The sequence below is a fragment of the Zootoca vivipara genome, chromosome 5 (genome assembly GCF_963506605.1).
Source record: "Zootoca vivipara chromosome 5, rZooViv1.1, whole genome shotgun sequence".
Taxonomy (NCBI): domain Eukaryota; kingdom Metazoa; phylum Chordata; class Lepidosauria; order Squamata; family Lacertidae; genus Zootoca; species Zootoca vivipara.
In genome coordinates this window covers 85,036,247-85,048,605 of record NC_083280.1, presented here as the reverse complement: position 1 = coordinate 85,048,605, position 12,359 = coordinate 85,036,247, and the positions used below count along the sequence as shown (strand labels likewise).

The window sequence follows — 12,359 nt, the reverse complement described above, 5'->3', positions numbered from 1 at the left end:
CCCAAAAAAAGATGTAGTTTTTTGTTCTTGCAGATGTCTGAAAAAAATCTGTTGGCTTCACAATTCACTTATGAAAATACAATTTAATTTGGTATCTATTAAATGTGTATAAGATGCTCTTTGGAGATTGGTTATTACACTTTGGCTGTCTGCAAATATGGCTTTTCATTATGCTCTGACTGTCTGCAAATACAACATTTCATTAATCAGTGCATAATGTAATCAGCTTTTTTGCATTATAACAATTCACTGACAGTTCTAAGGAACAGCAGAATTGGAAGCGCCCAACTTTCATGGTTCAGCTTCAGTTTGAATTAACACTGATGCATTCTCTTTGCCTCATTAAAGGTAAATTATGTTTAATTAGTTACTTAGCATTATTTAGCTATACAATATCAGACATTGATATTGGCAGTCAAATTGCCAGATGGCTAAACCTTAACTGCAGGTGACATCATTTTTAAAAAAACAAAAACACCCCAATCTTCATGCTGTTCAGAGGTCTTTCATGAAAATGACTTTGGGCTTAGGTATGCTTTGGGTATGTCATCTCTTTACTGTGTCAATGCATTTTTGGAGTCAAAATATGTGATACTTAAGTGATGAGGGTATAGATTTCTGGAAGATTTTAAATCATTGTAAGAAGTCACTAGTATTCAGTAAACTGGGAATGGGAAAACTGAAATATGTGTACGGTAATACTTTTAAAGAAATCTAAACTAAGCTTCCCCCCTCTGTTTTTTTAAAAAGTGTAATTCGTAAGTATGTTATCATGTAAAATTGTACCATTTGTATAGTTATTAAATTTACCAAGCTATGCATGTTTGTTTACTTAGAAATAATACCCACTACTTAGTTGAGACTACTCCCAGGTATGTGCACATAAGTTTTCAGCCTCAAAGGTATAAATGTCTTAGATCAGTTGTTCGAATTATCTACATTCTGCAGAGCCTGTTTTTTCAAAAACCAAGCCATGGCCCCCCTACTTTTGAAAATTTTGAAACCTCTGTGGTACCTTTTGTTTTGTGATTGGTGCCACAGACCCCCAGGTGAGTTACACAGACCACCTGGGATCCACAGGCCACCAATTGGGAACCACTGTCTTAGACTATAATCATATTGGACTGGACTGGACTTACTTTTGAGTAGACATGCATAAGGGTGTCTGTGTCACAGTTGTTTGAGGGGAGAGATGAATATGTTGAACACGAGAGAGGGGCCAGGTCAGAAGGACACCAGACACAAATGAGATCAGAGCCAAGCAGCAGTTCATAACAACATGAAGATATTTATTGCCTCTTTTGAAGAAGCACTGTTTAGGTGCAGAAATGTGTCTTGTATTTGAGTATTTTTTATATTTTTAATATATTGTATATGTATATATATATATGACCGTTATTTAATGTTGCAGAGTATTAGGCATAAGGATTATAATGCTATACATTTTCTGTGACAAAAACCTTGTCTTAAAACACATGGTTAAAGCAGTCATAGGGCATGAGGGAGGGGGCTTAATACCCTCAGGGAAAGTGGTCAGAGCTGGGGCATATGACTAACGTGGGTGGAGCTTCCTTGCAGCCTGCTGAGAAAGGGGAGCCCTTTAGTTCTCACATAGAGTGTAAACTAAGTGGCTGTTGAGTGCAGAGGAGCAAATTGCTAAGAACACTGGAACTCATTAATGAAATAGGCAGTCACTGGAGCCAAAACTAGTTAATAACTGCCTAAATTACAAGATAGTCAAAAGGCTTGTATCTACCAAGTTTGTTGTGATGCAATTTACTTTTTCCAGTTAGAAGATTCCTGAAAAAATAATTAATAGTCCATGGAAATCAAGGAAAACAAATAAATAAATAAAAGAAAGGGTAAAATTAACTAAAAAAATTAACCTCTATTGGGCTAGACGAAGTTTCCTCTTGGTAACAGCAGAACAAAAATATTCCCAAAATGACTTAAGGTAGAAGCCAAAAGCAAGGTCTCCTGTCTATCAAGAAAACCAACCCACCGTGCTTTCAGTATCCCAGAAAGAAGGTAGGAGAGGGAAAGAGTGATTCATGGAGAGAAAATGATGTACAGTACACTAAAAATTGTTACAGTAGGATCGGGGGGAACCAACTTTCTTTGTGTGTTTCTCCGAAAGAAATCCTTCTTACTTCTAATCTCCAGCCAGACACTGGTTGTTCCCTTCCAGTTTCATCCCCTAAATAATTTCCTTCTCATTAAATCTTCATAAGGGACTTTGCCACCATATGTAGTGCCATCTGTGGAAAAACTCACTAGCCTCAGATGAAAGGCACCCAGTGAGCGCAATGTTCCAGAATCAAAGAGATACTTAAAAACCAAAGCTCACCTCATTTCTCAGATGGAGACCTATCATTCATCGCAAAGGCAATTTAAGCTGCTACATAAAACCATTCACACCTACCGTGTGAATCATATTGAAAACAAAGACATTAACCTGCAGTCTACTATTTCCTTAGCCCAATTTTGTTTGCTTCTCAAAGCCTCATTCCAATTAACCAAAAATTATGTGGTGTTCCAGCCCAGACAGGACAGCTTCCAAGGTGCAATGCCTATCCTTTTTTCCTTGATTTTAATTAATTTAAGGAGCAACCAGGATTCTCTTGACTAGCAGTCAGATACCCATAATACGTACAGTAATACTTTGAAGATGCCCATCTTCAAAGGGAAGATAAAGGGCCCATCACTATGTGTATCTCAAAAGCTTCTATGGTAATAAGATTGACCCCTTAAATCAGAGCTTTCCAAACATGAAACGTTAGTGTGTTGGCTGCAGTGTGTAGGTGTGTTGCATGAATGCACCCCACACTCCTCCCAGGGCTGGAAAGGGGTTAGTTTAGCCTCTGGTCTGCTGGTAAAATTGTGTCACTGTGTCACAAAATGATGCATGTCTAAAAAGTGTGTCACCAACATGAAAAGTTTGGATAGCTCTGCCTTAAATCCTTCATCATGCTCATTGTCCAGAACCCAGAAAATAAGTCCCAAAAGGAGCAAACCCAACAGATACCGGTAACTTGCTCAATGGCTTCAAAAGCCACATAGAGAACAAAGGGAACAAACAGGGTCATACTCCTGTCCCTTTTTTGATGCAAGTCCTCAATAAAAGTGACCAAAGCTGTTTCAGTGCCAAAACCAAACCTGAAGCTAGTTTGAAATAGTTCTAGATAATTGGCTTCTTCCAAACATACTTGAAGCTGAATGGGCACCTTGTAAAAACGACACTTGAGGCATGTCTGGTGCTTGTGTGCTGCTGTAAATTAGAGCTAGAAAATAAATAAAAAACTGGAAGCAGGAATAATTTTGAATTACTACATCCAGACATATATGTGCATAGCCACAAATTAACTCTCTCTCTCTCGTAGAGAAAAGAGTTGAAATACAATGAAAATGCACGTAAGATACATTTTTTAAAGCTCACAATAGTAGTAGTTGAACATTCAAGGATTACTGAGATGTATGTGCTTTGAAGCCTCAAAGTATACATTAAGGATAGACAATATGTTAAGGAGTTTAACAATAAAGAGTACTGTAGAGTATTTTGAAAACAGAAATATGGTACCAATATTTTTATTGTCAACACCAAATTAAACATGTATTAACAATTTCTGATAAAAATGTGATATCAGCAATGTGTCTCTTATGTGAATTGCAACTAAAGTGTTGGAATTCTCAAATGGCGCCCTCCCAAATGGCGACTAGACATACTGTTAGGTCCCCGGAGCCATTTGGCTCCTAGCTATTTTATCCCAGTTTCTAACACTGCTTCTACTCAGAGAAAACCCATTGAAATGAATGGACATGACTGACTTGGGTCCATTCATTTAAATAAGTCTACTCTGAGTAGGAATAGTAAGGGATATAACTTTTTTATTTGTTACATTTGTTAGACACCAAATAATTGAGGTTCTCTGGGCAGTCTTGTAATTGCAGCTGCCTCTCTTTCTGTCCATGAGAGAGAAGATGTACTGATGAAATAGTACTTCGAGAAGATGTCATAGAGCTTTAGGTGATCTGGAACATAAATAATCCTCATGTATGAATACTGCCTTTTTGTAGGACATCCATCCTGTTTGAAATTTTGTCTGGAGTTGACGACAAATGTAAAAGCCTTAAGATGGCAGTGTATTGAATGCAAGACGTGCAGTGCCTGTAGAATCCAAGGCAAAAATGCAGTAAGTTTTAATCCCTTATTACAAATAATATATAATGTTTGGTCTAATTATTTAGGTCTGGTTGAACCACATTTACAGCCTAGTTGGAATTGCTTTTTTAAAAGAGTGAAAATGATAGCAAGGGATGATGGTTTGTTTGTTTTTGTCTTTTGCTAGTTACTCCATGAAAAAATATTTTTGTAAGATTACTTTTGTTTTCCCTCCATTTCAATTTCAGGATAATATGCTTTTCTGTGATTCTTGTGATAGAGGTTTCCACATGGAGTGCTGTGACCCACCTCTTTCCCGAATGCCAAAAGGTGATCTCTGAAAATGTTTTCAGTGTATATGGCTTGATTGTATGTATGTATGTTTTGTACATTCCATGTATATCTTGATTTTCAGTTCAGTATTATGAACTGATTCAGTGAATTATTTATGTATAAGCTATTCATTCTTGGATACATTGATGTGTTTGTGATGGAGGGTTCTGAAATAGTCCCTCTTTTTCTATGTATTCTTTATAGCTTCCATAATACAGTACATTTGAATTGTAAGATGGCCGTTCAGGTTCTTTTTTGTTGTTCTTGTCTTTTTGTAGCAGCTTCTGTAGCTGGAGAGCTAAGAATTTGTCACAGTATAAATTTGTGGCAGAGCATGGACCATTAGCTCAGATTTCCCTCATCTAAGTTTAATTTTCTACCAAATTACCTTTCAAATAATAGGACTTTTTTTAAGAAGTCCGTAAATATAGCTCACCTTCTTTATCACATGAATGCAAGAAAATGTGCTCACATTGTTGTTACCTGTAATGTTAAAATGGAAGGTGACAGTAACCTGTCAATATTGTCGGCCGATCAAAATGTGATTCTTATTATTGTCGTTTATAGTTCAAGCCACTAAAAACTTTCGGTATTGATAATGCTGGTTACAGCATTCTGATTCAGGCAATCAGTTTATTGTTATTGCAAAGGAAATGATCTTTTGTATCATCAATGTCATCTGTATTCTATTCTAATATTTAATTTAAAGCTTTTAAAAGTTAACGGTATCCTTAAAATAAACATACCAGCTTGTCTTCTGCACTTCAGCATGCTAGCAAAATAGACAAGTTGCAGTCTTGCTGTTTTGTAGGCCAGCAGTCCCAGTGACTTTAATTTACCATCTCTCAGCCTTAGAAATAATAGCCATTCCTAAAAGTCATAGGACATCAGTTTGTGCCTAGACTGGGTATTGCCAGGACCTGAGTCACAGTTGCAAAATCATTGTTTGTAGTCCATGGACAGTCATACAGATGGGTTCTGCAACTGCACTGTGCTATTGGAATATTTTTACCCCACCTACTAACAAGAGTTCTTGGCATGGGTTACAATATATTTAAAATACCATAAACATTGACAATTGGGGTGTTGAAATTCTTCAGTAGGTGAGATTGCTTTATCTGCTGCTGCTGTCTCGTGACTTCAGGTTCCTGGTAACAGACCCAAGAGCTGCTAGTCTACAAACCTCCTTCCTATCGTTGGATGTTCCAGCATCACTCTGTTGTTCATTGAGAAATTTCTAGAATTAATGGCTGGAACCTGATGCTCATGCACTTTCACCTGAACGAAATCTTTTTTGAATCATTAATGCAGGGATGTGGATTTGCCAGGTCTGCAGACCAAAGAAAAAAGGAAGGAAGTTACTTCAAGAGAGAGCATCACAGATAAAGCGGCGATACACAAAACCTATTGGGCGACCAAAAAATAAACTAAAGCAACGAATGTTGTAAGTGTTTTTGGGTTTAGCTTGTCTTCTACATTTTGGTGGTGTTGCACTTAACAGGCAGATGCTTACGATGAGAAATGGTTTCACTGCTGGGTTGTTCCAAGTTAGTACATATTCCTTCTACTAAACTTCTGGTGGTTCCCTGACTTAAAGAAGTGAGGTTACAGGGGACCAGGCAGAGGGCCTTCTCAGTGGTGGCACTTCCATCAGATGTAAACTGAAACTGTAAAACATTGGGAAGATGACATGTGGTACCAGTACCATGGTGCGTATATTTAACATAGATATAAAGGTTGAAATTAATATTGAACCTCTAGAGTGTCAATCATAGCTTGTTGAATCCATTTTAGAATAAATTCTGCTGTGGGAGGTGTGAGTAGGTGTTTAAAGGTGTATGCCATTTTGCTTAATGAAATGTACCTAACTAAATGACACAAATATTGTGCATTGCTGAATCATTCATCCTAAAAGAGTTGACTGTGCAGTGGCACTGTTTAATGGACCTTTATTGTGGCATTGAACAGCAATGTGAAATCATATAGCATCAGGAGCTTGTTAACCTCTGTAGGCAGATGGTTATTAGCATATATGGCACCAAGTGATAGGCTTTATAGTAACAGAGCTGAACTTCTGGCATTGAAATATTCGAACAACATGTGGGCAAGGCTTAGGAGATTTTAACTAGATTGTGACTGTTAACTGCTAGCCATTCTCAGTAATGGGTTGGAGTAGGGAATGCATTTGGGGCCAAATGGAGGGTTGGTTGGCTATTGGAGATCAGCAAACCAGATGGTTGCCCCAGGCTGCTCCCTCTCTAATCTGTTTATATTCATTACTTCAGTTTCGCCACTATCAAAACAAAATATATAATGCTTAACAATAATAAGATGATGGAAATGAGAAGAGAATACAATTGATGTGAAATAATTATGCAGCATTGTGTTGGTTTCAGTTTGATAAACTTTCCTGGTTGCTTGCATTTATCACAAATATAAGATATTTGGTTTGGTTTGGCGTTTGTTGACTGTTCTTCAGCATTAGCTTTAGGTTTCTGCATTAGCCTTTAGCTAAATCAGCACTTCCTTAATCAAGCTAGATGCACTTTCCCAGTAAAACTCAGTACTGCTTCTCGGCTTTCATGTCAAACCTTTCCCAGTTCTTATTTTCCTTTTATCATTTTTTATTTGTACCTTCTGCACGGTTCTTAGCTGGACTTATGCCCCCCCCCCCCTTAAATACTTACGCTTTTTAAAAACCTGAAATACACTTTGACCCATTTAGACCCTGTCTTAGCAGGACAGCTGCTTTTTGGAAATGTTCTACTGCATGGTCATCTATGCAGTCTCACATATCGTTTCTACAAACTGTGCAAAAATATTCAGGAATATTTAATCTAGGGACAGGAGCTCATGTACTTTTGCTCACAGAAGATTTTGGCTATTTGCCTTGAAGAGAGGGATGAATAACCGAAACCAAATGCAGTATCCAGTGCTTTTTTCTGGGGGTACACAGGGGAATGCATACCCTTAAACATTTTGTGAATTTAAGTTTGGCCTCATTGAGGGGCAGTATTTCAATATGAATAGGAAAATGAGAGTACACCTAAACATTTTTTTAAAAGAAAAAAACACACTGGCAGTATTTCAGGGAGCTTTCTCTATCTGGAGTTTATGTTTTCTCTTTTACATCTTTACTTTTGTAAAGGTCCCACTGTAGTTCATGTAGCTAGCTGACACTAAGTAGCCACACCAACTGCAACAGGACAAGAGTATGGCGGGCAGGCAAGGAAGCAAGTGTTGCAAATGGTGAGCAGCCCAGGCAAGCTGCTGAGGAGGGAGCAACATTGAACGGGACTAGGGAGCCTCAGAGAGCAATTTGCCGAACTGTTCTCTGAAGCACTTTCTACCATCCTCCAGTGACTTTTAAAGAGGGTGGGGATGCTTTGGGGAGTCATTTGTCTGAAACGTCCCCATCCTCCATTAAATGATGGAGCCCAGGTGAGCTGCTGATGGAGTGACATTTAAAGGAGGTGCTTCAGAGAGTAATTTGGACCCCCCTCCATTAAACATTTAATAAGTCGTGAGACGAGAGCTGTTTGGATGAGCTATGGGAGAAGGGGGAGGGGGTTTGGCGTGAGCTTTGGGGCCAGCTGTGGGGGAGGTGTTTGGTCAGGTGGGCGAGGGGTGGCAAAATGGTGGGTGGTTAGTGAGTGGAGCAAGTAAAAGTTGTGGTGGCAGCTCCTAGTTGCTCCATATAAGATTAGTGGAGCAACACCAGTTTCCTTGGCTGGAGCTCTAGAATGTTTCCAGCAGCTGAACTCATGTGAGAAAGGGCTGTGATGAGTGACTATAATAGTTTGCCTTTACAGTTGTTAATCCTGAGGCTGACCAGTCTCTTTAATTGTAGTTAAAAAAAGGAGAGGAGATGCGGGGGAGATGTGTATTTCTGGTTTTTGTTAATCTCTCTCTGCTGAGCACAGTTGTTGCAACTGCACTGGTTAATTGCACTTATTATAGTTCTTATTTAATAGACAGCGTGCTTTACAGCCTTTGTGCTTCTTGTCCTCACAATAACTCTGTGGAGCCGCTGTTATATTTACTGTTTTATGACAAATGTTGAGAATGTGGCTTGCCCCAAAGCATCGAGGAAGTTGATGGCTTAGTTGGTTTGAACACAAGCCTTAATTAAACCTTTTAACCCCCCAGACCACTCTGACGACCATCATTTAGTCTTGACACTATCAAAAATAACAACATATATAATTCTGATGCTTTTGAACTAACATGTATATCTATCTATATTTGGTGAGGCTTCACCAGCAGTATTTAGCTGTTAGGATGTTGTTTAGATTTTAAGCAAAGTAGCATGAGTAATTCATATGCAGTTTTGCTATCGTTTATTTTTATGGTTTGTTAATGCTGACTGCTTCTTAAAAATTTCCATATTTTTTGCTAGGTCTGTAACCAGCGATGAAGGATCCATGAATGCATTCACAGGAAGGGGGTCACCTGGTAGGGGTCAAAAGACTAAAGTCTGTACCACACCTTCATCTGGTCATGCTGCATCTGTGAAGGATTCAAGCAGCAGATTGGCTGTTACAGACCCCACCTGGCCTGGTGCCACCGCCACCAAAATCACCACCACCACCTCCACCTACATACCTGCCTCTACACTTAACGTTAACAAGAAAACCAAAGGGCTTATTGATGGCCTTACTAAGTTTTTTACACCGTCACCCGATGGTCGCAGATCACGAGGTGAAATAATAGACTTTTCAAAGCATTATCGTCCAAGGAAAATGGCCTCTCAGAAACAATCATGTACTTCTCATGTGTTGGCTACAGGTACCACACAAAAGCTAAAACCTTCTTCACTTCCACCCCCAACCCCCATCTCTGGTCAGAGCCCCAGTTCACAAAAATCCAGCACTTCCATCTCTTCTAACTCTCCCCAAAGCTCCTCCAGTCAGTCAAGCGCACCCTCCTTTAGCAGCCTTCCTAATAACAGTCAGCTAAAGGGACTCTTTGATGGACTTTCTCATATTTATTCCACTCAGGGACACTCTCGAAAAAAGGGGCACCCGAGTTATGCACCGCCCAAGCGTTTGCGTCGTAAAGCAGCGTTTTCTTCCACATCCAAGTCTAAAACTGCTTTCTATGGAAAGAAAGAGATTAGAAGTAGGTTTATTTCTCATGCCTCCGCCTCTGGATGGGGTATGTCTAGAGGACGTGCTTTTAAAGCAATTGGTCACTTCAAGCAAACAACCTTCCTTAAAAAGCGCAGGATTCTAGGCAGATTAAAGTATAAAGTGACCCCTCAGATGGGGACCCCCTCACCAGGGAAGGGGAACTTGGCAGACGGAAGGATTAAACCTGATCAGGATGATGGTAAGCAACAGGTCAAAGCGCCAACCAAACCTGCGTCCCGTCCAAATCCAAATTCTTATTTTGTCACACAGGTCTTGGCTACTTCTCTTCTGACTTCACTCTCATACAAAAGCAATGAACTTTGACCTTGTAACTAATGCTGACTAAATCTCCAAATTGTTTTTCCAACTAATGCTGTACCGCCTTGTTTGTCAGTTTTTTGCATATGTAGTGGCACTAGCACCCACCCCAATGTCTTCATAATGTTGCTTTTATGCCTTTTGTAGTAGCGTATTGGTAGCCACTCCATGCTGTCCCTTGCCCTTTCTCTGGCCATAGTGCTGATGGCATTTATTAGGATGACCATTTCAACTCTTCATTTCCCTCTCCTCCATCGCTTTTCCATGACACATTCCATCTGCTACACAACACTGGATTTGTACTGCTGTGAAATTTACTCTTCCCAGTTTTAAAATAAATCTTTCCTTTTTTCTTGAAGAAACAAAAGTCTTTATTCCTTGCCTTAGTTTCTTCTAATCTGTTTCAAATAGTTTTGCCTAAGATTGTTTTAGTGTTGAAAGCTTGTTTTCTTTTTCTTAGAGGTTCAGATATATGATTAGGATATGCAAAATCTATGCTGCTGTCTCAGTTGTTTGATATAGTTTTGTATTCAAAATGTCTTTTTTTTTAATTGGGTAGGAGTAGAGTGTAAATTCTAAGTTAAGGCATGAAAGAAAATGCTGCTGTTTGTCCTGGTCGTGTTTATTTAAAATAAATCTGCAAATGTTTTAGTAGATACTATAATAAAGATTTGCTACGTCAACTGTGGAAAGATCAGTGGGAAGCAGGATTTTAAAGCAGTAGTTGCTCAGGAAATGGTCTGGGAGCTACATTCTGATTGCAAAAGGTGTTTGTTGTATAATGGTGGTGAATAAACTCTCTGCTGGTTTTAAACAACAGGTACAGAAATCAAAATAAGCATCAAACAAGAAAACTCAGATCTGTTTCTGGTGGGAAGAAAGGATATTATTACAGAAGAAGATTTGGAAATGTTTAAGCAGGCCCAGGAACTTGCAATGGAGGTAAGATTCACATGTGCCAGCCATGTGAACAGTACTGATACGGTAACTTGTTGCTTGATATGAGGAGGAAATTGTGCTACTGCTTAGTTCTGCTTAATGCCCCTTTTATTGAGGCTAGTTTGTATATAATGGTATACATCTAATCTGGAACCCAAATATCTCATTAGGGTAAAAGTAAACTTGAATGGGAAGTTCTCTATATAGCTTCAGGCATGGTGCAGAGTTAATACGTTTCACAGCACTTTAGTGTCTTGAAAGAGGTCCTTATTTTTAAGGATGTACTGTAGATACTGGTAGTTTGTGCTAATTTTCATTCCTCTGTAAACAGATGTCTCTCCACCTAACACCTAACATAGTGTAATAGCCTTACTGGTGGAATGTGATGGGGGAAAATTCTATTGCGCTTTCAAAACTTTTGTTCTTTAATTGTGATTAATAGAAAATTGGTTGTAAAAATGGTGGAGAAACAAATGGACGCTACCCTTCAGTGATAGAATTTGGGAAATATGAGATCCAAACATGGTATTCCTCGCCTTACCCACAAGAATATGCAAGGTAAGGAGAATGAACCTATGAACTGCTTTATGGCAAACACCATCTCATAGCTCCAAAAATATTACTTTTACAACTTACTTGCAAAGCTTCTCAAATTCAGACATGCAGTGAAACCAGAACTTCATAACTTTCCTTCTCTTTCTTTCCTAGCTTGCATATTATCTTCGAATGTTGCTGTAAAATCAGCTTGGCACTGCCAAAAAATCAAAGATTAAAAATATATATTGGCTGCAGATAAGCCTGTTTCGGTACAGAATGCCTCATGCACGCCCTTTTGTGGCTAAGAAAAAAAGGCTAGCCCCAAATTACTTCATGCATGTCCCGACATGGAGCTTGAGATAGTGCTCTTAAAACATCAAAAATAATCATCAATAATTAAGAGTTCAACAGTGTTCAAAGTGTCCACAATTAGAAAATCCACATATTTGTAAAATGTAATTTGTTATTTTTCTTGGTACCAAAATTTTCATCTTCATAGTTCAACATTTTGAGACTATTTTGCCATGGATAGAATATGACAAGCCCTGCAAACAGTAATGTTGATAATAAATAGCTTCCTATTTCACAATATCGTGTCAAGGAATTGACTTGCCATCAATGTGCTCACCATCATGTATGCTCTACTTTTGCCTGAAATTGGGCCGCAGTTCCTCAGTGATCAAATAATGGTTTATATTTTCATCATTTTTTGGAGGGGTCAAAAGAAAAAGTTAAACAAAATTGGAGAGGCGGAGAGATTTACCTGAAAATCGGCAGGCTTCCACCTCCACCTCCTTTTCTTTTTAAAAAACCTTTCTCACAGTGGTGCTCTTACATACAGCCTAGCAGCTCTGTCTCCCCCATAACTCATCCCTTTAATGTTGGGAATGGTTGACAAGAAAGATTAAAGCGGATCATAGAAATGCCAGCACCTTTTTCTG

The 12,359-nt window shown here is 38.8% G+C and overlaps 1 protein-coding gene across 16 annotated transcripts in view; it reads left to right on the top strand.

Annotated features, from left to right (window-relative positions):
- KAT6B (lysine acetyltransferase 6B) overlaps window positions 1-12,359 on the top strand; it is an 80,482-nt gene that overhangs the window by 35,451 nt on the left and 32,672 nt on the right. For 13 of the 16 annotated variants that reach the window (XM_035137469.2, XM_035137471.2, XM_035137466.2 and 10 more), the window contains 6 exons: window positions 4,075-4,190; window positions 4,408-4,489; window positions 5,804-5,936; window positions 8,892-9,823; window positions 10,763-10,884; window positions 11,324-11,439. In XM_035137469.2, the coding sequence (XP_034993360.2) occupies window positions 4,075-4,190; window positions 4,408-4,489; window positions 5,804-5,936; window positions 8,892-9,823; window positions 10,763-10,884; window positions 11,324-11,439 (1,501 nt within the window). The remainder of the gene's footprint in view (window positions 1-4,074; window positions 4,191-4,407; window positions 4,490-5,803; window positions 5,937-8,891; window positions 9,824-10,762; window positions 10,885-11,323; window positions 11,440-12,359) is intronic. The other 3 variants (XM_060275040.1, XM_060275039.1, XM_060275041.1) reach the window with 3 other exon arrangements.